The sequence below is a fragment of the Cheilinus undulatus genome, linkage group 13 (genome assembly GCF_018320785.1).
Source record: "Cheilinus undulatus linkage group 13, ASM1832078v1, whole genome shotgun sequence".
NCBI lineage: Eukaryota > Metazoa > Chordata > Actinopteri > Labriformes > Labridae > Cheilinus > Cheilinus undulatus.
Window position 1 is genome coordinate 49,381,989 of NC_054877.1, and position 24,556 is coordinate 49,406,544.

At 41.1% G+C, this 24,556-nt stretch overlaps 1 protein-coding gene across 1 annotated transcript; it reads left to right on the top strand.

Moving 5' to 3' along the window:
- The first annotated feature begins 4,695 nt into the window (after positions 1-4,695).
- On the top strand, positions 4,696-18,798 carry si:ch1073-184j22.1 (erythroferrone). Its single transcript, XM_041803060.1, has 8 exons — positions 4,696-5,149; positions 7,521-7,637; positions 8,016-8,130; positions 14,279-14,406; positions 14,857-14,968; positions 15,919-16,000; positions 17,407-17,485; positions 17,615-18,798. The coding sequence occupies exons 1-8, from the start codon at positions 4,952-4,954 to the stop codon at positions 17,711-17,713; spliced, it is 930 nt and encodes a 309-aa protein (XP_041658994.1). The 5' UTR covers positions 4,696-4,951; the 3' UTR covers positions 17,714-18,798.
- Positions 18,799-24,556: the final 5,758 nt, after the last annotated feature.

Sequence of the window (24,556 nt, forward strand, 5' to 3'; positions counted from 1 at the left end):
CCCACCCGCCGCTCCCTCGCTCACACATACACGCCCACGCACACAGGCAGGGTTCAAAGGTCAGGGGAGTTTGAGGGGCTCTCCGCCGCCGGCTCCCATCATGCCTCTGTTCATCACCTCACACTCACAGACACTGACTGATCCTCAGCACGCAAAGCTCAGATTACGCCGCGCGCACATGTGAGCGTGCGAGCAGACAGATCCTCTTAGCACGACTTAGCGCTGCTTCACCTGCTGCTCACTCCCACAGGTGTGCTTGTGTTTTCACTCTGGAAAATTCTAGAGAATTCCAAGTGGAATGCTCCTGAAGTCGTCCTGATCCCGTTACTCACTCATGAGCGCTCACAGCGCCGTCTGACGGGGGGTTGAACCATCTCTACTGATATTTACAACCCCAGAGCCACTGTTCAGGAGAATATTTAAACAATCTTACTGGTTTTAGGCTCAGATTTTCATCAGTCTCTCCATTCAGACCCGTCTTTGTCCTCTAACTGCCTCCTGTGTTTGAGCTCGAAAAGTCTGATCGCTAATCTTCAGTTTCTGTTTATCAAACTGACTCTCTGATTTTTCTCTGTGGCGTACGAAACTTTCTCTTATCTCTAATCGTGTTTCTGATCTATGACTTTGACGAAACAGCCAATAGAAACAGGGAAAGAATGGACCAATCACGTCGTCTCTGCCTGTTGTTGCTATGCTGTTCTCCAGGAGGCGTCTGCTTTGATCTCGCTGAGAGAGTCCCAACATTCTGTCACACACACATCATCTCAGTCCACGTCACAGCCCTATAGGCTGATTGTAGTCATGTGATCTGGAATGTTGGGGGTCAGGAAGTGGGGCCAGATTGCTCGAATAGTTCACTATTTTCAGGACACACTAGTAGTTTAAAGATTAAGAATATTTCTATTAGAGCCCGACCGATTGATCGGCGGGCCGATTAATTGGGCCGATTATAGCGTATCACAGATTAATCAACATTGGCCAATACGTAGCCGATATATTCACCCTTAGAGCTCACACGGCACGGAGCTGTGCCGTAGGCACATCCCTTTATAAATCACTGGGTGACATTTGAACCGTAAGTAGTGGGGACTAACTTTTTATTTCCTACGAAAGCTCTCCGTTGCACAGTCGCATTCAAAGCACAATTGTACTGAATCGACATTTAAGGAATATCACTTTTATTTTGTGAAAAAATGTGATGGAAACCCAGCTACAGTGCTCTAGAGGAGCTCTAGTGATCATGACTAGCAGCCATGACTGAAGCATGTTCATACGCACACGCCATTGTTTATTCACTAAATGCGGTTCCACAGCTGAAGTCAAACTTTATCTAAACACCAACCTTTCCTCCTCTGAGCGTTTGAAGGTCTTCTGTGTGATACTGAGGATTGTTTTTTAAAAGTCAAGCGTTTCCTGTCAGGCTCTCTTCATGCACAAATTAAAATGTGTCTACACTCCAGTAAACCCTCCTGCTGATGTAATATTACTGTGAGTGTCTATCAGCGTCAGTCAGATTCAGAAGAAACCGTTGTTGCTGTTTGATCAAATTTCAGGCTAACTTTCATCATCCCACCACAGACCCACCCGCCTTATCTACAGCCAGGGGGGTCGACCTATCTACTGCTACTGTAGTCCAACTGTAATCCTGTTTAATGGCCCATCAGATGAATAGAAATAACACTTTGTCATTCTTAGAAAGCCATTCTTAAAAACTGACTTAAACAACACTGAAACAACAACTATGACCTACTAAACCCTGTCTTAACACATGTTCTGTCTCAATATCATCTTAGGGTTGAACCAACTCTTTTGTCTGCCTGCTTCTGTAGCAGATGGCTAAAAAAAATCGAACAGCTACTCATTTTTATGGCAGTGGCTTTATTTGAACTTTATATGTAAAGTAATGATATATAACATTATAATTAGGGCCTTAAGTGGTCCATATATGAGTCAGTATTGTCGCAAAACTCAAGAGCTCATTTAAATGTTTTAAAACTTTCACTTGGAGTTAAAGAAACCTCATTGTGGGTTTGTGTGTTAGCCTGTTTTATATTTACACCTAAGTCAATCAAGCAGCTACAGGAATGTACAACCCCAATTCCAAAAAAGTTAGGACGCTCAGTACAATGTAAATAAAAACAGAAGTCAATGATCTCATAAATAAAGATCTGTAGAAAATAAAAGCCAACATTAGATGTTGAAACTGAGACATTTTACCATTTCAGGAAAATATAAGGTCATTTTTAATTTGATGGCAGCAAAACATCTCAAAAAAGTAGGGACAAGACAATGTTTACCGCTGCTGAGCATCCCCTGTTCCCTACAAAAGTCTTTAAACATCTGGGGAATGAGGAGACCAGCTGATGCAGTTATGGGGGAGGAATGTTTTTCCATGCTGAGTTACCCTGACAACCATTCAACAGTCACAGAGTTACCCTGACGACCACTTAACGGTATCGGAGTCACCATGACAACCACTCAACAGTCACAGAGTTACCATGATGACCACTTAACAGTCACAGAGTTACCCTGACGACCACTTAACGGTATCAGAGTCACCATGACAACCACTCAACAGTCACAGAGTTACCATGATGACCACTTAACAGTCACAGAGTTACCGTGATAACCGCTCAACAGTCACAGAGTTACCATGATGACCACTTAACAGTCACAGATTTACCATGATGACCACTTAACGGTATCAGAGTCACCATGACAACCACTCAACAGTCACAGAGTTACCATGATGACCACTTAACAGTCACAGATTTACCATGATGACCACTTAACGGTATCAGAGTCACCATGACAACCACTCAACAGTCACAGAGTTACCATGATGACCGCTCAACAGTCACAGAGTTACCGTGATGACCGCTCAACAGTCACAGAGTTACCGTGATGACCGCTCAACAGTCACAGAGTTACCATGATGACCACTTAACAGTCACAGAGTTACCATGATGACCACTTAACAGTCACAGAGTTACCATGATGACCACTTAACAGTATCAGAGTCACCATGACAACCACTCAACAGTCACAGAGTTACCCTGACGACCAATTAACGGTATCAGAGTCACCATGACAACCACTCAACAGTCACAGAGCTACCCTGACGACCACTTAACAGTATCAGAGTCACCATGACAACCACTCAACAGTCACAGAGTTACCCTGACGACAAATTAACGGTATCAGAGTCACCATGACAACCACCCAACAGTCACAGAGCTACCCTGACGACCACTCAACAGTCACAGAGTTACCCTGACGACCACTTAACAGTATCAGAGTTACCATGACAACTACTTAACAGTCACAGAGTAACCCTGACAACCACTCAACAGTCCATGAGTTACCTTGACAACCACTCAACAGTCACAGAGTTACCCTGACAACCACTCAACAGTCCATGAGTTACCTTGACAACCACTCAACAGTAACAGAGGTACCCTGACGACCACTTAATAGTCACAGAGTTATGCTGACTACCACTCAAAAGTCACAGTTACCGTGACAACGACTCAACAGTCACAGAGTTACCCTGACGACCACTTAATAGTCACAGAGTTATGCTGACTACCACTCAAAAGTCACAGTTACCGTGACAACCACTCAACAGTCACAGAGGTACCATGATGACCACTTAACAGTCACAGTTACCCTGACGACTGGTTAACAATCATAGAGTTACCCTGATGACCACTTAACAGTCACAGAGTTACCGTGACAACAACAACCGCTTAACAGTCACAGAATTACCATGATGACCACTTAACAGTCACAGAGTTACCATGACGACAACGACCACTCAACAGTCCCAGAGTTACTTAGTTTTTGTCATTTGACATACCCTTGTTCATTTCTCAGTTGAAATCTCTGTAACTGTTCTTGGCTTTAATTTTTCTCTCTCATTGTATGGCTTGGTTTAAATATTCAACTGCAGTTACTGTCTATTTATCGTCTGCCTTTTGTACATAGACTGTTTTTACATTTTTGTCTTTTTTTATTGAGTATATTGTTCAAATTTGCAGTTATGATTTTCTTGTTTGACCTTTGCTCTTTGCTTTCATCGTGCTGCTGCTCTAAGTGCCTTGAATTGTTCACCTTTAGGACAATGAATGTTTTATTTAATGTTTTTATGTCCTGTCGTATGGCTTTGTATCATTTCCTATCTCATATCATAAGGAGTCCTATCATATCTAACTGTAGGGTGTTGTGCATTGGTTCATATGGTCTAGCATGGTGAAATGAAGATGCTGTCCTCTGAATGCAGAACTTTTTTAATACACATAAAAAATTCTGTTTCTGCCTTCTGTTCTTGTTGTAGAAGTGGTTCAGACACTACATTTCTGTTAGTCTATGCCCATCTGTCAGGTCTCAGCCAGAGCTGCTGCATTAGGACCCTGAAGAAGGGTGAAGGAGGGGAACAAGGAGGAGGAGGAGGAGGGGTGAAGAAGGAGAAAAACAAAGTCTGGAGTCAAAGAAAGAGCAACGATGGGAGAGGAGATTAAACAGAGAGACAGGCGGACGCTGAGGAGAGGCTCAGAGAGAAGCTGCAGACAGACGAAGTGACAGCTCCAGATCCACAGAGATAGAGAGGAGGAGGAGGAGGAGGAGGAGGAGGAGGAAGGGAGGAGTTAGGGAGGAGGGAGGGAGATAAAAACAGCCTGAGCAGAGCAGAGACGACCAAACCGACGAAGATCAGAGAGGAATCTTGCAGCTGAAGAAGAGGAGGAGGAACCGAACCACCCAGAGGGAACGCTCAGACGCTGATGAGCTCAGAGGAACCACAGAGGAAGAGGAGACGGAAAGGATGGAGGGATCATTGATATAACACACTCGCTCATTAACCAATCAAAGAGCTCCAAAGCCAGCTAATGATTTGACAGGAGGACAGAGCAGAGCATCATGGGAGTCTCCACCTGAACATCCTCCTCCCAGCATGCTGAGAAGGTTCTCCCACAGACGGGGCTCCCCGGGCGGGACGGGAGCGCTGCTGGGACCGATGGCGATGATGATGGTGACGTTGGTGATGATGGTGATGGTGATGAAGGTGGAGGCAGCGAGCACGGAGGAGCTGGAGAGCGAGGAGAGTCAGGAGCTCCTGGACGAAGACGAGGTGGCGAGCACGGAGATCCTGGTGAGAGAAAACAGCTGATCAAAAATATCATTAGATTAGATCAATCGATCAATAACAGATAAATATAATCAATTTTCTACCATAATCAACACACTATGGGTAACTGGGAGCCAGGGGCCACATGAGGGCCCCTCCTCGCTCACTGTGGCCCCGGGGTCGATATGAATAATTAAACATGAAGACTCTGACAGCAGTGCTCTAAGACATCGCCAACACAACCCCGTACACATGAATGCTCTAAACAACACAAGCCTTTGATCTCTGAGAGATCTGGAAGTTTACAAGGATTTAGTTACAGTCGGTTAGGGATTGTGAAACCACAACCCCAGTCCCAAAAAAGTCGGGTCGCCGTGTGAGCTGAAAATAAAAACAGAAGTCAGTGACGGTCAAATCTCATAAACACATATTTGATTCACAACAGAACAGAAACAACAAATCAGATGTTAAACTGAGACATTTTAACATTTCAGGAAAATATCAGCTCAGCGTGAATTTGATGGCAGCAACACGTCTCAAAAAAGTAGGGACAGATAATTCATTGTGTAGCATCCCCTCTTCTTTTAAAAACAGTCTGTACACCCCTGGAAGTGAGAGACCAGCTGATGGAGAGGAATGTTGCCCCATTCTTGTCTGATGTAGGTCTTCTTTGCTGGAATTTTACTTTTCTGATGCTCCAAATGTTTTCTGCTGGTGAAAGATCTGGACTGCGGGCAGACCAGTTCAGGACCCACACTCTTCTCTAGGCCTGACAGCCTCAAGTCGATTGGTCGATTAATTGGTCGATGACCTCATGTCCGACCAAAATCCAATTGGTCGAACAATTGCCCGTGCTACTTTAATTGGGAGAATCAATTTTTTTTTTTGCAGGGATGAGAAGGGAGACATCATGTGTTTTTATTTTTTCAATTATCTAGTGTTATAAAATTTAATTTATAAGAAAAATAACTTTGAATATAACTATTCAAATTTAATTTACTGGTGCCTTTAAGGGTAATCAATTACTGATTAAATAGCCAGAAAGTCAAAACAGCATCACTAGGACCCTCCCACCAAAGCCTGTGAAGCACGTTTATACTCCGTTTCCTGTTAATTGACAACATGAAGAAAAAGTCAGTGTTGTGGCAACATTTTGTTAAAATGTATTATTATTTAATTACAATCAATTGATTAATTGATGATCTGGTGCGATTTTAGTTGACCAAGTTTTTTTTTTTGGTTGACTACAGCCCTACTCTCCTCCTGTGAAGCCATGCTGTTGTGATGGATGTGGTATGTGGTTTAGCATGGTCTTCCTGACAGAGACGTTGTCTGGATGGGAGCATACGTTGCTCTAAAAGCTCTCTCTACTTTCCAGCATTGATAGTTCCTTTCCAGATGTTAGAGCTGCCCACATAGGCACTGATGCAACCCCATACCATCAGAGATGCAGGCTTTAGACCTGAGCCAGGAGAACAAGCTGGATGCTCCCTCTCCTCTTTAGTCCACAGGACACGGCGTCTGTGGTTTCCTCTGACCACAGAACAGTTTTCCATGTTTCCTCTGACCACAGAACAGTTTTCCATGTTTCCTCAGTCCATGTTAAATGAGCTTTGGTCCAGAGAAGACAGCGGTGTTTCTGGCTCCTGTTCACATATGGCTTCTTCTCTCCATGATCCAGCTTTAACTGTCATTGGTGGATGGCATGGCTAACTGTGTTGACAGACGATGATTTCTGGAATGTTCCTGAGCCCATGCAGTGATTTCAGTCCAGAATCATGCCTGTTTTTAATGCGGTGGCCCCTGAGGGCCCCTCCAGCCTTGTCCCGTGCTCTCAGAGATTTCTCCAGATTCTCTGAACCTGTTGATGATATTATGGACTGGAGATGGAGGGAGATTCACAGTCTGAGCTGTTTTACGCTGAGGAACATTTTTCTGAAATTCTGTAAGCCCAATTCCAAAAAAGTTGGAATTGGGTGACAAAATAATGGAATGTTGAACATGATAAGAGTTGTGATCGGTCGCGATGCTCCAGAACCCAAACTAGTTTGCAAAACCTCTGAAAAAGCATCTTTTTCCCCCCACCAGTTAAATAAAGTATAAAAGAGTTTTAAAACTATAACAAACAATAAACTGACTTCCTAGGACTTTCTGATCATCACTGGAGTATTAAAATCAAATGTATGGATGATGTCCTGATAGGGCTTCTGTAGTCTATCATCAATGATAAATTAATCACTATAATTAGTCTTTTTTTCCTTATGATTGCAAATCTGCTGTCTGCCCTGACAGCCAATCACAGCCCTGCTTCTTCAGGACCAATCATAGCGTCAGAGGATGGTAGGAATCTAAATTCGACATTAAATTTGAGATTAAAGATGTTTTTGTCCCACAGGAGCCACCGTCCTCGGAGCTGTCCCAGGTGTCTCCTCTGAGCTCGTGGCTCATCTTCAGGAAAAACTCCAACAAAGGAGACAACCGGAGGAGCAAAGGGAGCCGCAGGACGTCCAAGGTGAGTCTGTCTAAATTCAGTAACCATAGCAACACTTCTGATAGGAAATGGGTTATTATTAATGGAACTAGTCCAATATTAGGAGTCTAAGCTTTTATTTCTGTGGTTTAGGACAGGTTTAGTTTTGACTAGAATACTATTGAAGTGTAGAATTCCAGTATGGTTGCAACGGTGTTGTGCATGCAGCTGCAGTAGACATTACCTGTGCAGGTGTAAACTTATAAATCCAGGTGAAGACAGATCTGAAATGTCTCCCTGTTCTTTGGATCTTTACAAAAACTCAAAAGGTCACTTTTGTGTCCTGAATCTAAAAGAATACAGTCTGATCTCAAACCCTGAGTTCTGAAGATCATTTCCTAAATGTGTATGTGTTTGCAGCATGGTCTCCCAGGACCTCCTGGACCTCCAGGACCTCAGGGGCCCCCAGGTCCCCCCGCACCCCTCCTCCCCCAGCAGCAGGAGCTGATAGAGGAGCTACAGCTCCGACTGAAAGGTGAGAACCAACCAACACTCCACACAAACAGACCACAAACCACAGATAACAGTGCTTATCATGGCTGACTTGGAAAAGAGATCTTAAAAAGTCTTCTCATTTAATTTTTGGGTTAAAAGTCCCCTGGTGTGACAAAAGTCCTCCAGTGTGACAGAAGTCCTCTGGTGTGACAAAAGTCCTCCAGTGTGACAGAAGTCCTCTGGTGTGACAAAAGTCCTCCAGTGTGACAGAAGTCCTCTGGTGTGACAAAAGTCCTCCAGTGTGACAGAAGTCCTCCAGTGTGACAGAAGTCCCCTGGTGTGACAGAAGTCCTCCAGTGTGACAGAAGTCCCCTGGTGTGACAGAAGTCCTCCAGTGTGACAGAAGTCCCCTGGTGTGACAGAAGTCCTCTGGTGTGACAAAAGTCCTCCAGTGTGACAGAAGTCCTCCAGTGTGATAGAAGTCCTCCAGTGTGACAGAAGTCCTCTGGTGTGACAAAAGTCCTCTGGTGTGACAGAAGTCCTCCAGTGTGACAGAAGTCCTCCAGTGTGACAGAAGTCCTCCAGTGTGACAGAAGTCCCCTGGTGTGACAAAAGTCCTCCAGTGTGACAGAAGTCCTCCAGTGTGACAGAAGTCCTCCAGTGTGACAGAAGTCCTCTGGTGTGACAAAAGTCCTCCAGTGTGACAGAAGTCCTCCAGTGTGACAGAAGTCCTCCAGTGTGACAGAAGTCCTCTGGTGTGACAAAAGTCCTGTGGTGTGACAAAAGTCTTCTTTTGTGACCATAACTTTTAAACACAAACACTTAAAACAAAGAAAAAAACAAAGATACAAGGGTGTGTAAATGTTTATTTGAGAGGATGAAGGAACTACATATCCCACAATCCATTGTGCTATCTTTTATTCGTTGTTTAGATGGTTCTTCAGGCTCTTAAACCACATGCTGTATGTTTCTTTATCTACATTTCTCTTCATCGTAGTGTATGATTTTAGATATTAGTGTTGTAAATCCTAGTTTGAGTATTTCTTGCTTCATACTACAGCAGCATAAATGGCCGTCACCAGCCAACAGTCTTTGCTGCATCACTATAGAACTGTGGGTACTGTAGTAGTTTTGGCAGAAATCGCAAGTTATGTTCTAAGACTGAAGATATTCTTCCCCTTGCTCTCAGTCTTCATGCTAAGCTAGGCTAACAGTTATGTTCTCAGACTAAAGGTTTTTTCCTCTTTTTCTCTCAGTCTTCATGCTAAGCTAGGCTAACAGTTATGTTCTCAGACTAAAGGTTTTTTCCTCTTTTTCTCTCAGTCTTCATGCTAAGCTAGGCTAACAGTTGTGTTCTCAGACTAAAGGTTTTTTCCTCCTTTTCTCTCAGTCTTCATGCTAAGCTAGGCTAACAGTTATGTTCTCAGACTAAAGGCTTTTTCCTCCTTTTCTCTCAGTCTTCATGCTAAGCTAGGCTAACAGTTATGTTCCCAGACTAAAGGTTTTTTCCACTTTTTCTCTCGGTCTTCATGCTAAGCTAGGCTAACAGTTATGTTCTCAGACTAAAGGTTTTTTCCTCCTTTTCTCTCAGTCTTCATGCTAAGCTAGGCTAACAGTTATGTTCTCAGACTAAAGGCTTTTTCCTCTTTTTCTCTCAGTCTTCATGCTAAGCTAGGCTAACAGTTATGTTCTCAGACTAAAGGTTTTTTCCTCCTTTTCTCTCAGTCTTCATGCTAAGCTAGGCTAACAGTTATGTTCTCAGACTAAAGGTTTTTTCCTCTTTTTCTCTCAGTCTTCATGCTAAGCTAGGCTAACAGTTATGTTCTCAGACTAAAGGTTTTTTCCTCTTTTTCTCTCAGTCTTCATGCTAAGCTAGGCTAACAGTTATGTTCTCAGACTAAAGGTTTTTTCCTCTTTTTCTCTCAGTCTTCATGCTAAGCTAGGCTAACAGTTATGTTCTCAGACTAAAGGTTTTTTCCTCTTTTTCTCTCAGTCTTCATGCTAAGCTAGGCTAACAGTTATGTTCTCAGACTAAAGGTTTTTTCCTCTTTTTCTCTCAGTCTTCATGCTAAGCTAGGCTAACAGTTATGTTCTCAGACTAAAGGCTTTTTCCTCCTTTTCTCTCAGTCTTCATGCTAAGCTAGGCTAACAGTTATGTTCCCAGACTAAAGGTTTTTTCCACTTTTTCTCTCGGTCTTCATGCTAAGCTAGGCTAACAGTTATGTTCTCAGACTAAAGGTTTTTTCCTCCTTTTCTCTCAGTCTTCATGCTAAGCTAGGCTAACAGTTATGTTCTCAGACTAAAGGCTTTTTCCTCTTTTTCTCTCAGTCTTCATGCTAAGCTAGGCTAACAGTTATGTTCTCAGACTAAAGGTTTTTTCCACTTTTTCTCTCGGTCTTCATGCTAAGCTAGGCTAACAGTTATGTTCTCAGACTAAAGGCTTTTTCCTCTTTTTCTCTCAGTCTTCATGCTAAGCTAGGCTAACAGTTATGTTCTCAGACTAAAGGTTTTTTCCTCTTTTTCTCTCAGTCTTCATGCTAAGCTAGGCTAACAGTTATGTTCTCAGACTAAAGGTTTTTTCCTCTTTTTCTCTCAGTCTTCATGCTAAGCTAGGCTAACAGTTATGTTCTCAGACTAAAGGTTTTTTCCTCTTTTTCTCTCAGTCTTCATGCTAAGCTAGGCTAACAGTTATCTTCTCAGACTAAAGGTATTTTCCTCTTTTTCTCTCAGTCTTCATGCTAAGCTAGGCTAACAGTTATGTTCTCAGACTAAAGGTTTTTTCCTCTTTTTCTCTCAGTCTTCATGCTAAGCTAGGCTAACAGTTATGTTCTCAGACTAAAGGTTTTTTCCTCTTTTTCTCTCAGTCTTCATGCTAAGCTAGGCTAACAGTTCCCTGTGTGTGTGTGTGTTGGATGAGTCATGTGACTGTGGAGTAGCAGACTGTTTACATCAAACTTCATCATCAGACTTTTTATAAACAGATGGAAAACACGACAACGGTCCACTCAGACTTTAATTCCCCCTCATTTCTCCTGCTGTAATTTTTCACTCTCACTCTCAGCGTGTATGTAGGTTATATAAATACTCTGTTAGTGTGAGGAGGCAGCCTGTCTGAGTCCTTAATAGGGGTAATTTTGTGGAGCGTGGATGTGACTTGGCTCAGCAGCAGGATTCCTGACATTCCTGCTGGCTGATGGTGTGTCTTTGTTACTTTCTGCATGTGAGTGCAGGATGGCTATAATATCAGAATATTAGCCTTTGATATGAGTCTAGTCTCAGTCAGCAGTGCTGCAGGCGATGTGCAGGACATTCCTGAAAGGAACTTATAAAGCGGTGTAGTCATGTCTTTCAAAATGTGGGCCGTGGCCCTCTGGTGGGCCCCAGCGAGACGACAGGTGGGCCACATGAGGTCATTTACAATAATTTCGACCTTAAACATTGGCTCAAAATTGAATTTTAAACAATCATTGTATACATGATTACATACGTCACCTTTTTATGACTTATTTTGTCTGATGTCAGACTGGTGTCATGGTTTCACTGGTGTTGGACTAACTGGTGACACTCTGTAACACACTCTGCTAAGCTGCTCTCCTCCTTTGCTCTGGTGTGACAAAAGTCCTCTGATATGAAAAAAGTCTCCTGGTGTGACAAAAGTCCCCTGGTGTAACAGAAGTCCTCTGGTGTAACAGAAGCCCCCTGGTGTAACAGAAGTCCTCTGGTGTAACAGAAGTCCTCTGGTGTAACAGAAGTCCTCTGGTGTAACAGAAATCCTCTGGTGTAACAGAAGTCCTCTGGTGTAACAGAAATCCTCTGGTGTGACTGAAGTGTCCTGATTCCACAGGTCACCTTTTTATGACTTATTTTGTCTGATGTCAGACTGGTGTCATGGTTTCACTGGTGTTGGACTAACTGGTGACACTCTGTAACACATTCTGCTTAGCTGCTCTCCTCATTTCTCTGACCTCGCTAAGACAGTCCCAACATCCTATCAAATAAACACACACTGTAACGTCTGAGAGCCAAAAGTCACCTTTAAACTTTAAGAGTGTTTTTTTAAAAATCTGTCAAAGATAGCAGTAAGTTGAATCCAGCAGAAATAGCTGAATCATTTATTAACTTTTTAAAGCCAAACTGAAGTCTGCAGGAGGAAGTGAGCTGGAGTTTTACCGCTGAGATGATGACTGTGTGTGTGACAGAATGTTGGGACTCTCTCAGTGAGATCAAAGGAGAACAGCACGGCAACAGCGGGCAGAAGGAACACGATTGGTCCATCCTCTACCTGTTTTCTATTGGTTGGTTCATCAGAAAACTCAAGAACAGAAATAAGATTAGAGTTTTACAACAGTAATGACTCTGTAATGATGGCTAGCGTCTTTCGCTAACACGCTAGCAGTCTGTTTAGCATTGCTAATTTTAGCATTAGCCTGTCCCTCAGTCTCCTTTAGCTCAGGAAAAACAAGATGGCGTTGGCCAAAAGTTGAAACTTCAAAATAAGAGTCAACAAACCAGCTGATGACATCACTAGGACTCTGTCCAATAATCATCCAGCCTGTGGTTCAAACCAGGACGTTGGTGTTTATATTAAATAAAGTCATCATTTACCCAGAATTCATAGCTAATTAGCCTTCTGTAGAGGTTTGTGTGAGAGCCGTCTGAAGTCTGACCACAGTCTGGGTCTGAGTCAGCTCTCATCCAGGAACACGGCGCCACAGGCTCTCACACGTGTCTGTTCAGGCTGCTCGCCACTTTTCCCTCGTTCCGCAGCGTTTGACTAAACTTTATACAAACATTTCAGCACATTTATCCTCAAACTCTCTTTCCTCTGCTCCTTTTTTAAGTCCACTCTCTCCTTCTTTTCTCTCCTCTGTCTCCTCTTTCCGCTCCATGTTTTCTTCTTCCCTTCATCAGTCCGTTAACCTCCTCTTCTTCGTGGTCCCTCTCCTTTTCCTCCTCCTTCCTCATTCATCTGCTTCTTCTCCTGACCCACACTCTAAAATTATTGTTGGGTCCAGCCATATGTGAAACAAAGACTCGGTCTTCATGGCAGTTCTGAAGCCTAAGTCTTGGTAATTTTGGAGGGAAATTCTCAGACAAAGGGCCTTCATCCCAGCATCCTTTGCAGCTTCTCTGATAGGATGAGATCTTAGGAGACCCTGCAGGGGTTCACAAGTAATGAAAGTCTCCCCCAGACCTGCCCTACACCACTGCCTGCAGACCAGCTGCCTTTACCAGCTTCACCTGAAAGTTTGGCACAGTCAGCCACCAGCCGGTCGAGTACAAAGACTTTCTTTCCTTCCTTGGATTTCATCCAGACAGGAGAACTGCAGTATCCACACTGGTACTGGGGGGGCAGACAACACTTCTTCCGCCTCAGAGGGACGTACGAGCCCTGCTCTCGTCCTAAAGCTGAATCCCTACTATACTTTTAACTTGCTGGAACCGGGGAAGGAACATTAATGGACTGACCTCTGCCCACTCCTTGCTGTGTCCATTTATGTCCCCGACACAAACACCAGTGTGAGTGCAGATGAGAGTCCAGCCTCTGGGTTTATGTGTGGTGAAGAGTTTGTAGACTCCTCTACCACACCACAGTTCCCTTTGTTCACCATATTTAATCTCACACACGAGACATCCAGCCGATTTAAGAACGGCAGCCATGACTTCCTCTCTCTCACCCTCGAACACACCCATGTTTGCCTCTTTGCTGTGTAAATATTCTGTTTTGTTGTAGTTTAGTTCATAAAAATAATTTGATTATGTGTCATTAATCCTGATTAATCCTGCTTTGGTAAATAAATTCTATTTTAGTTTAGGACAGAAGTTGTGATTATTGTGCACTTAATTTTAAACCTTCTTATTTAAATACCAATATTTTTTAAATGTATTATTATTTAAGTCTTATTTCAGAGACTGTTTTTTGCTCCTTCTTCCAGGCTGGTGCAGCATTACTGAATGAGCTGGATTAATAATTTTATTTATTCATATTTATGATAATTATTATTATTAATATTCTAATAATAACCCCGACCTAGCATCGAAACCCCAGCACAAAGTTTAAATGGTGAACTATTTCTCAGCTCTTTCATGGCATAAATCAGTGAACTTTATTTGTTCCATCAGACAGTAGATGTCATGGCTCTCTCCTCTTCATCCATCATCCTCCTTGCTCTTCCTCTTCCTCTCAGACGCTGCAGCAGGCGTGTGCTTCACGTGTGATCATCATCCTCGCGTCTCCACCTCCTTCTTCAGCCGCCTCCGGCAGGACGTCGCCGTCCCCCGTCGCAGCCTGTTGGAGCTGCAGCCGTTCAGCCAGGTAAGAGACTCACACCTGCACAGGTGAGATCACAGCTAGACTGCAGTAAGAAACCTGAAACTCTAAAAAACTATTTGTTTTGTGTTTTTGCTCAGCATGTATGCTGCAAACAAAATGTTTGATCATGTATTTTATTTAAAATCTAATAAAATTAAATAAAAAAACATCAACAGGCTGGTATATGGAAGTCCACTTATAAAAAACACTATGAAGGTTGGGTAATTATTTTTTAAAGAATTAAATATTTAGTCAAAGTTTTTAGATAAAAGTAGGAACTATGAGAAAATACGTCATAATTATGAGATAAGTAAATTATTCTTTAAAAAAGTTTTTGACTTAAATCTCATCATTAAGATTTTCCATTTCCCAGTTTTTATTTTTCATTCGTTTTAATTTTTAAACTGAAGTCAAGTTTCCACGTCCTAGTTACCTTAAAGGTGTGTGTTGCAGCCAACAGGATCAGGGCGCCCCCTACAGAGAGGGCAGGGCTTCAACAGCAGCACCGGGAGATACACCGCCAGCGTCTCTGGGTTCTACCATCTCAGCGCCAGCCTGCTGATCGGTGAGAACAAACACAGACTCGGAGACTCAGAGATTCAGAGACTCACAGACTCACAGTCTCAGAGAGTCAGAAAGTTAGAGACTCATACTCACAGAATTAGACTCAGACACTCAGGGACTCATAGACTCATAGACTCAGAGATTCAGAGACTCACAGACTCACACACTCTCAGAGGGTCAGATAGTTAGAGACTCATACTCACAGAATTAGACTCAGACACTCAGGGACTCATAGACTCATAGACTCAGAGATTCAGAGACTCACAGACTCACACACACTCAGAGAGTCAGATAGTTAGAGACTCATACTCACAGAATTAGACTCAGAGACTCAGACTCACAGAAACAAAGATTTAAAAATTAAGTGATTTAAAGAATCAAAGATTCACAGAATCAAACTCACAGAATCAGAGACTCAAAGACTCACAGACTCGACTCAATTACTCAAAGACTCAGAGACTCAAAGATTTATGGGTTTAAAGAATCAAAGATACACAGACTCAGACTCACGGACTCAGACTCACAGACTCAAAGACTCAGGCACTCAAAGATTTTCAGACTCAAAAAATCAAAGACTGACAGACTCAGACTGACAGCCTGACAGACTCACAGATCATAGACTCATAGACTTGCAGACCCACAGACCCACAGACTCACAGACTCACAGACTCACAGACTCACAGTGTCAGAGACTCACAGACCCAGAGACTCACAGATTCAGGGACTCACAGACCCAGAGACTCACAGATTCAGGGACTCACAGACCCAGAGACTCACAGATCCAGAGACTCACAGATTCAGAGACTCACAGATCCAGAGACTCACAGATTCAGAGACTCACAGATCCAGAGACTCACAGAGTCAGAGACTCACAGATTCAGAGACTCGTAGACTCACAGACTCATAGACCCAGCTTAGCTCAGACTAATCTTGTCCATGTCCGTGTGCCAGAGTCCGGAGACAGAGTCCAGGTCCGGCTCAGAGACAGCGTGAGAGCGGCCATCTGCATCGAGTCGCTCTGTCAGAGTAACCTGTGAGTAACACACCTGTCTGTCTTTGACCACACCCAACTCAGCAGGTATTACTGCAACATACAACATACATATAATGCCTGCAAAACGTTCCAAAAAAGGTGGGACAGGAGTAAGAAAATGTTTAAAACACTTAGAATATTCCACAGTGACTTGTTTTGCTTGTTTCAATGAGAAAATGCCAAGACAACTTCTGCATGAGTTACAACAGAATTGCTTCACAATGATGACATCATCTTTATCTGCATGGACGGAATGTTTATGGGCTTTAAAGGATGATGTCATATTTATCTGCAAGGACGGAATATTTATGGGCTTTAAAGGATGATGTCATATTTATCTGCAAGGACGGAATGTTTATGGGCTTTAAAGGATGACATCATCTTTATCTGCAAGGACGGAATGTTTATGGGCTTCAAAGGATTGTATCAGATTTCATAGGCAAGGACGGAATGTTTTTATAGTTTAAAAGGATGAGTTCATTTTATCAAAGGTAAGGAGGGAATGTTTATGGGCTTTAAAGGATGACATCATCTTTATCTGCAAGGATGGAATGTTTATGGGCTTCAAAGGATTGTATCAGATTTCATAGGCAAGGACGGAATGTTTTTAAAGTTTAAAAGGATGAGTTCATTTTATCAAAGGTAAGGAGGGAATGTTTATGGGCTTCAACACATTTCATCTTTCAAAAACAAAGATATGCTTGATATGGTTTAAAGGATGGCGTCAACTTTCAGAGACCAGGATAAATATTTGTTGACTTTAAAGGCTGATGTCATATTTTTAAATCAACGATGGAATGTTTGTAAGCTTTAGAGGATGATGTCATATTTTTAAATCAACGATGGAATGTTTGTAAGCTTTAGAGGATGATGTCATATTTTTAAATCAACGATGGAATGTTTGTAAGCTTTAGAGGATGATGTCATATTTTTAAATCAACAATGGAATGTTTGTAAGCTTTAGAGGATGATGTCATATTTTTAAATCAACAATGGAATGTTTGTAAGCTTAAGAGGATGATGTCATATTTTTAAATCAACGATGGAATGTTTGTAAGCTTAAGAGGATGATGTCATATTTTCAAAGGCAGCGATGGAATGTTTGAAAGCTTAAGAGGATGGTGTCATATCTTCAAAGGCAGAGATGGAATGTTTGTAAGCTTTAGAAGATGATGTCATATTTTCAAAGGCAGCAATGGAATGTTTGTAAGCTTTAGAGGATGATGTCATATTTTCAAAGGCAGAGATGGAATGTTTGTAAGCTTTAGAGGATGATGTCATATCTTCAAAGGCAGATGGAATTTTTGTAAGCTTTAGAGGATGATGTCATATCTTCAAAGGCAGATGGAATTTTTGTAAGCTTTAGAGGATGATGTCATATTTTCGTATTCTCTGTGTGGTTACAGTTCTATCGAGTCAGTGATGGGCGTGGCGGCTGCTGGAGGAACCTTCAGCATCCTAGTGACAGGAACTCTGTACCTGCAGGTATGACACACCTGTAGAGCATGTGCTGCATTAGAATGAGCTGATCGTCAACTTCATCCTATCAATAAGACAGGATAAAGCTGTACACTCTGATGTTGGCAGATGATGTTTTCATCTCTTTGTGCTCAGGTTGGAGAGTACGTGTCAGTGTTTGTGGATAACGGTACCGGCTCAGTGGTCAGCGTGCTGCAGGACTCTCTGTTCTCTGGGATCCTCCTTGGGGTCTAAACAAAAACACAGCAAGGACCGATGTCAGACTAAGCATGTGCAGACAAGGGACTGAGCATGTGCAGACATCCCGTGTCTCCTAAGTTGCATCCCACACGTGCACCTCTCCTCCCTAATTGGACGACTGGTCCACATCTCTGTGGCATCATGGGATGTATTTCACATCCATGTGGCCAACAGTCTGTAGATGGTGTTTGGCAAGGACAGGACCTTTCAAAATAAAACTCAAAGGGTGATTGGATAAACATTCTGCCTGTCACATTCATACGGGCCAATCAGAGCGGGTAAACTCCATCAGCTGTTGTCATGTCGGTCAGGATCGTTCAGTATCTGAAACCATCAGGAGACGAGCAGAAACACCAAGAGGAGCTTTCAGTGAGGTTCTGAAAGGATTACCTAAACCACACCTGTAGCTCCTCCTCTTCCCCCTACGATGATGCTGATTGGTCCGGTCACTGACAGAAGGATCCTCCTGATGACAGACGTGAATCCATCGTCTTTAGGTGTTCCACTTTAGATAAATCTCGAGAAGTAAGGAAACTAAACAAAGGAGAGATGAAGCAAGGAAATATTTCTGTGGAGTGGAGATCAAACTGAGCGTGTGTGGAAGCGTTGTCTCTCACTGACTTTATTTAAGATGACAAGTTTCTGTTCATCTGCAGACTCAGCCTTCTTTCCCTTCTCTGCCATGGTTTGTCCATATTTCTGAGCGTTTTCTAAAGGATTAAGGAAACAGAACAACTATCGCAGTACGCCATTTCAGTATAAACAGCAAACCAGTGAAGAAAATGAAACTGACTTTTTTTTTTTACATTTCTAAACTGTTTTTGGTCCCTGAGCACCATCTAGTGGACATTAAAGGAGCAGAGGTTCATGTATGTTAAACTTGTCTACAGGTGCCATCAAGGGCCAAAATAGTAAAAGCCAAAACTGCTGTGTTAATATAATAATAAACATGCTCATCACTGTTTTTATTACGTCTGTGCATAAACATGACTATTTTAATCTTTTCTTCTTTATTCTGATATTTATTCTGTGGGAGACATGACAAGTTGTGAATAATATTAAATAAAATATGCTTACTATCTGTTTTTTTTATAGATACATCCATCCATTCACCCATCCTTCCAACAATGCATCCATCCATCCATCCATCCATCTGTTAAATTTAATTCAACAAGCTGGAATAGAAAACATCCGTTTGTGTTGCCCTAGCAGTGTATAAATCTATAATAATGGAATGAAAAGTGTATTTGGTATATGTATCAAACTTTTGGGTTTAAATTTAAAATTATGGTTAAAAAAATATTTAATTTCTGCAATGAAATCGAAATATACTTACCACCTCCTCTTGGCTGCAGCGGGTGCACAGCCTTTCCTCTTCAGCGATCATCTTTGTTGATGGCATCCCATCCCGTCACTGAGTCTGTACCTGTTTAAACATTTATCTACGTGCAGTGAGTTCTTCCTGTCAAAATGTTTGTTTACAGAGTAAGAAAGCAGCACCACCACCTAGAGTCAAAACAAAGGAGTGCATCAAAGTCCAGGACAAGCGTTCATCTATAATGTACGTCGTATTTCTTTGATTTTGAGAATTTACTAAAGGAAAAATAAAAATGGACAGAGGGCTGCGTTGGCCCGCAGCCACCATTTGGGACCTGTTGGACTAGAGCATGGATCCCGACCCAGGGTCTTGGACCCCCTGGGGCAGTGGTTCTTAACTGGTCTGGCTCAGGACCCACCAGTCTTACTACAGATCGTGACCCAAGTTTCCAAACAATTTTCAACAACGCATGCTTAGTTAACCGAATATGTAGCAGCTTGGAGCATGATGGGACAAAAACGCCTGATATAAAAAGAAAAGGGACAAAAGGGACTAATTTTACACCCTTTCCCATCATTATGTGTTAATTTTAGCCAATTTTCTGGAGAACATGTGAAATTACTTCATTATCATGGGAAGAGTAGACGTTTATTGCAAGAAGAGGAGATAAATTAGTTGAAATCTCGATCAAACATTTGAATTTACCCATTTTCACAGTTAAACGGTATCCATACATGTCCAATAAGGACTTCAGGACTTTTGCCACCATTTTTTTGTAGACACCTGGTCACGACCCACTGAAAACTGCTCCGTGACCCACTTTCAGGTCCCGACCCAGCGCCAAAGATCTCAGGTTTTGTCTGAGGCTGCCAGAACAAGAGGTGCCAGGTATTAGCTGTTTTATAATGTTTTTAAGACTAAATCTCACAAACATGTAGGGGGCGCTGCAGGGCATCTGTTTTAAGGCAGCTGTGTTTGTTGGCGTTTCCTCTACAGACTGATGAAAAAGGACACCAGCAGAGTGAAAAATGCTGCATATTTATCGGCTGGTACTTGTCAGAGGAGGCTGCACCTCTCCTGGAGCTCTTTTCTTCAGGACAGCCAGCTGAGCTGACAGAGCTAGCTAGCTTGCAGCCGCGGGCAGAGATCCATTTATTGTTGTGATATTAGACGACTGAAGAGTCAGAGAGCAGCAAAGGTCGAAGGCTCAGACGGATCCAGACACACCAACAGTCTAGGACGCTCAGAGGTAGTCTACAGTCATTAAAGAGCGCCGTAACACGTCTGAGACTCTGACTTTACTGATCACTGAAATCTCTATCGTCTGATTGGTGGCTGCAGTAAAAAGCCTCCAGCTGTTTGACTCTGCTCTTTCTTAACAAGTACAAACACCGCGGCGCTGCTGAATGCTCTCAGTGTGCAGGAGGGTCGAGGTGAGATCATCGGGCTCATAAAGTGGCGCCGTCCGCCTGGCTCCTCGCCATGAACACACACACAGGCTGAGTTACGGTACGAGGTGTGTCGACAGCATAATGAGGCTGGAGCAGCCCTGCTGACAGCTCGTTACCCTGACGGCCCGCAGCACGCTCCAAACTCAGAGAAACACGGCCTGGATTCTTCCTGAGACGTCAGAGAACACAAACACGTCTCATCGTTTTAACCCCATAAGATCCTCGAACACAGCGGGGTCAAGGCCCGGGGGCCAAATCCGGCCCTCGAGGTCATATCATACTTTTATTACAACTGGCTCACCAGTATGAGGTCTGCAGATCCTCCAGTATAAAAATGAAAACGTATCCTTGGTAGTTGAAAATATCCTTAAATCAGAAAAATCAGAAAACATAAAAGGTAAAAATATTTAGATATTAGTCAGCAATGTGGGAAAGAAATTAATTCGTGTTTTTATTTCATAAATTCAATTTTACATCTCTCGATTACAACTAAAACTCTTAATTTTGACTTTTTATTTCATATTTTGACCTTTTGGATTCATAGTTTTAAATATTAGTTAATAATTTGAACTCTAAAACTCACAATTTCAAATTTTATCTCATTTTTAGTCATGAATTTTTTCCCATATTTTAAACTTTGAAATGAAATATTTCATATTTTGACCTTTAAAACTCATTATTTTGACTTTTATCACAAATTTTGAGATTTTAGAATCATAATTTAAAATTTGATCACCTATTTCGACATCTTAATTCATGACTTTGAATTTGATCTCACATTTTGACCTGTAACACTCAGTATTTAATAATTTTACATTTTAAATGTATGATTTTGACTTTTTATTTCATATTTTGACCTTTCAAATTATAATTTTTAAATTTTAATTTATATTTTGATGCTTGAACTGCAACCTTTGATTTTTTATCCTTTATCTTTTAAAATTTTTACATTCATAATTGAAAAATGTCTCTCATATTTTAAATTCACAATTTTGCTTTTTGTAACAAATTTAAACATTTCTAACTCATGATTTCAAATTCTATTTTATGTTTTGACCTTCCAAAGACAAAATTTTAAATATAAATTTATATTTTGATATTTTAAACTCCTAACCTTGACTTTTAATACCTTATTTTGAATTTTTAGAATCATAATTTAACATTTTATCTCATATTTTTACCTTTAAACTCATGATTTTATCCCATATTTTGACCTTTAAAATCAAATATCTCATATTTGTCTTTTATCACAAATTTTGACCTTTTAACTCATAATTTAAAATTTGATCACATATTTCAACATCTTAATTCATGACTTTGAATTTGATCTCACATTTTGACCTTTAAAACTCAGTATTTAATAATTTAACATTTTAAATGTATGATTTTGACTTTTTCATATTTTGACCTTTGAAATTACCATTTTTAAAAATTTGTATTTATATTTTGACCTTTGAACTCCAACCGTTGACTTTAAATCCATTTTTTTTTTTACACTTATAACTGAAAAATATCTCATATTTTGTCCTTTAAATTCACAATTTTGCTTTTTGTAACAAATTAAAACCTTTCTACTACTTTCAGGATACACGGTATATTTTGACATTTTAAACTCCTAACCTTGACTTTTAATCCTTTATTTTGAACTTTTAGAATCATAATTTAACATTTTATCTCCTATTTTTACCTTTAAGATTTCATATTTAGACCTATTTTTTATTTTCTCATATATTTGCCTTTTAAAAACATAATTTTGACTCTTAATCTCAGATTTTAGCCTTTAAACTGATCATTTGACTGTTTTAGTCACAACATTGTGTACCATCAGTGCTTATGAAGGTACATGATGATGCTTATATTATATACCGTTAGCGTCTTAGCGTAATTAGCTCAGTCATTCTGTGGCCAACCTGGGAAATCCTAACTATACTCACCTAACGTCGCTGATTCATTGGGCCTTACTGCCTTTATCCTCAGCCAATCAGAGGGCTTGTTACAGTCCATATCACCGCATGCCTAGGTCAGTGATACTCAACCTGTGGCTCTTTTAGGATGATTTGTTGCTCTTGTACGTCTTACTTTGAAATTCACCCAGAAAACCCTAAAAAGGGAAACTTTAATTCAGAAATTTTCCATTGCAACTCACATTAATCAGTTTGTTTCCCACACTTATACAGTCAGCTTTAGTTGTCAACCAATCATTTTTGTCTGTATGTTTCCATTGCCCTTATTTGAAATTTTTGCCCTTTTTTTGTTTTGTTTGTTTTTAGTTTTTTTTTTTGCCACTGTTAGTCCATTTTTACTACTTTAAGTCCACTTTGGCCACTTCTTTTTGCCACTTTTATCCTGTTTTGCCACTTTTCACTAGTTTTTGCCTCTTTTATCCAGCTTTTTGCAATTTTTTTCCCCTTTGTTGGATTTCTTTTTTTTGCCACTTTTGCCCATTTAAGCTGCCTTTTGCCCTGAATTCCCCCCCTCATTTTGCCACTCTTTGCTGCTTTTTGCCTGTTTTAGTCTTTTTTTTTACTAATTTTTGCCACGTTTTTGCCACTTTTTGATGATTTTTGCCACTTTAAACTGATTTTTTGTCACTACTCACCCATTTCTGACACTTTCTGCCCTTTTTTCCACTTTATGCCTACGTTGCCCCTTTTCACCCATTTTTGCAACTTCTACTTATTTTTGCGTTCTTTTCTCTTAGATTGTGGCTCTTGCAAAGACACTTTTCAACAGTTTGGGTCTTTGGTTGAATAACACCTAAGTCATCTTATTATTATCTAGTAAGTCACTTTTACTTGTTATGTAGTCCTTGTTGTGGCTTTTCTATATGCGTGTGTGTTAAAAATAACTTTGTTTTATTTTAGCAGTACCTTTTACACTGCCTCATAGTTCAGCTGTAGTTCTTAAGATCATCCAGCAGATGGCGCCACTCTAACAGTAATCAGAGAGAGAGCTGCAGGGTCACTGGTTTAAGTCCGGTCCAGAATGTTCATTTCATCACATGGTCCCATCTCTCCATCAGTTCAGGTCTGCAGGATCCTGAAAAATAAAATAAAAAGTGTATACTCTGACAGTTAATGAGGGATTTCTGCTTCTGCTGTTGTTTTAATGGTATCAGGTTTTTATGGAGCTCCATCTCACTGATAATAACTGTAGTTTCATGTTTGTCTCCATTCCAGGTTCTACATCAATGAAGAAGCAGAGCCATGTCTACAAATGTTTATGTTGTTGTAGTTCTGCAGGTTGTCCAGCAGGTGTCACTGTTGTCCCTGTAATGCTCAGGTTTATCCTGCTGAGACTGTGTGTTCACATTTAGGCTTCCCCATAAATCCTGTTCATCTCAGTTTTTAGATAGTTGTCTGGAATTTCAGTAGAAAACTTAGTCATTTGCTTGGAATTTTGGGGGAATTTGTTCAGGAATTTTCATGACATTTTGGTGGATATGTGTCTAATGTGGGGTGTTTGATTTGCAGTCGGGGGCGGGGGGTGGGGGTGGGGCTGAAATTCTTAGGTACTCATAAGGGATTTTTTTTTTTTTTTTTTCAATCATTATTATTCCAAATTCTTCCTGAATTTTCATGGAATTTTGGGGATTTTTTCCTGAAGTTTGGGTGGATTCATTTGGAAAGTTTTTATAATTTTCCATGGATTTTTTTTGAAGGATTATTTATATTTATTTTTTAGTTTCTTGATAATTTGATCATAAACTTCTCAAAATTCTTTTTGAAATATTTAATAATAATAATAATAATAATAATAATAATAATATCTTGAATTTATATAGCACCTTTCAAGAAACCCAAGGATGCTTTAGAAGAACACATCAGAGAGGGACAGACTCTGTGAGGATAGGATGAGTGTGAGGGGAGTTGAGTGAAGACTGGAGGCTGTGGGAGACAGGTGATGACCAGGTGATGAACTGGTGATAAACTGGTGATGAACAGGTGATGAACTGGTGATGAACTGGTGATGACCAGGTGATGACCAGGTGATGACCAGGTGATGAACTGGTGATGACCAGGTGATGAACTGGTGATGACCAGGTGATGAACTGGTGATGAACTGGTG

Bases quoted from the DNA above. Each gene is read 5' to 3' on its own strand.
- si:ch1073-184j22.1 (XM_041803060.1), top strand. From the start codon at position 4,952: ATGCTGAGAAGGTTCTCCCACAGACGGGGCTCCCCGGGCGGGACGGGA. The intron at 5,150-7,520 runs GTGAGAGAAAAC...TTTGTCCCACAG, and splicing joins TGGCGAGCACGGAGATCCTG to GAGCCACCGTCCTCGGAGCT. The intron at 7,638-8,015 runs GTGAGTCTGTCT...ATGTGTTTGCAG, and splicing joins GGAGCCGCAGGACGTCCAAG to CATGGTCTCCCAGGACCTCC.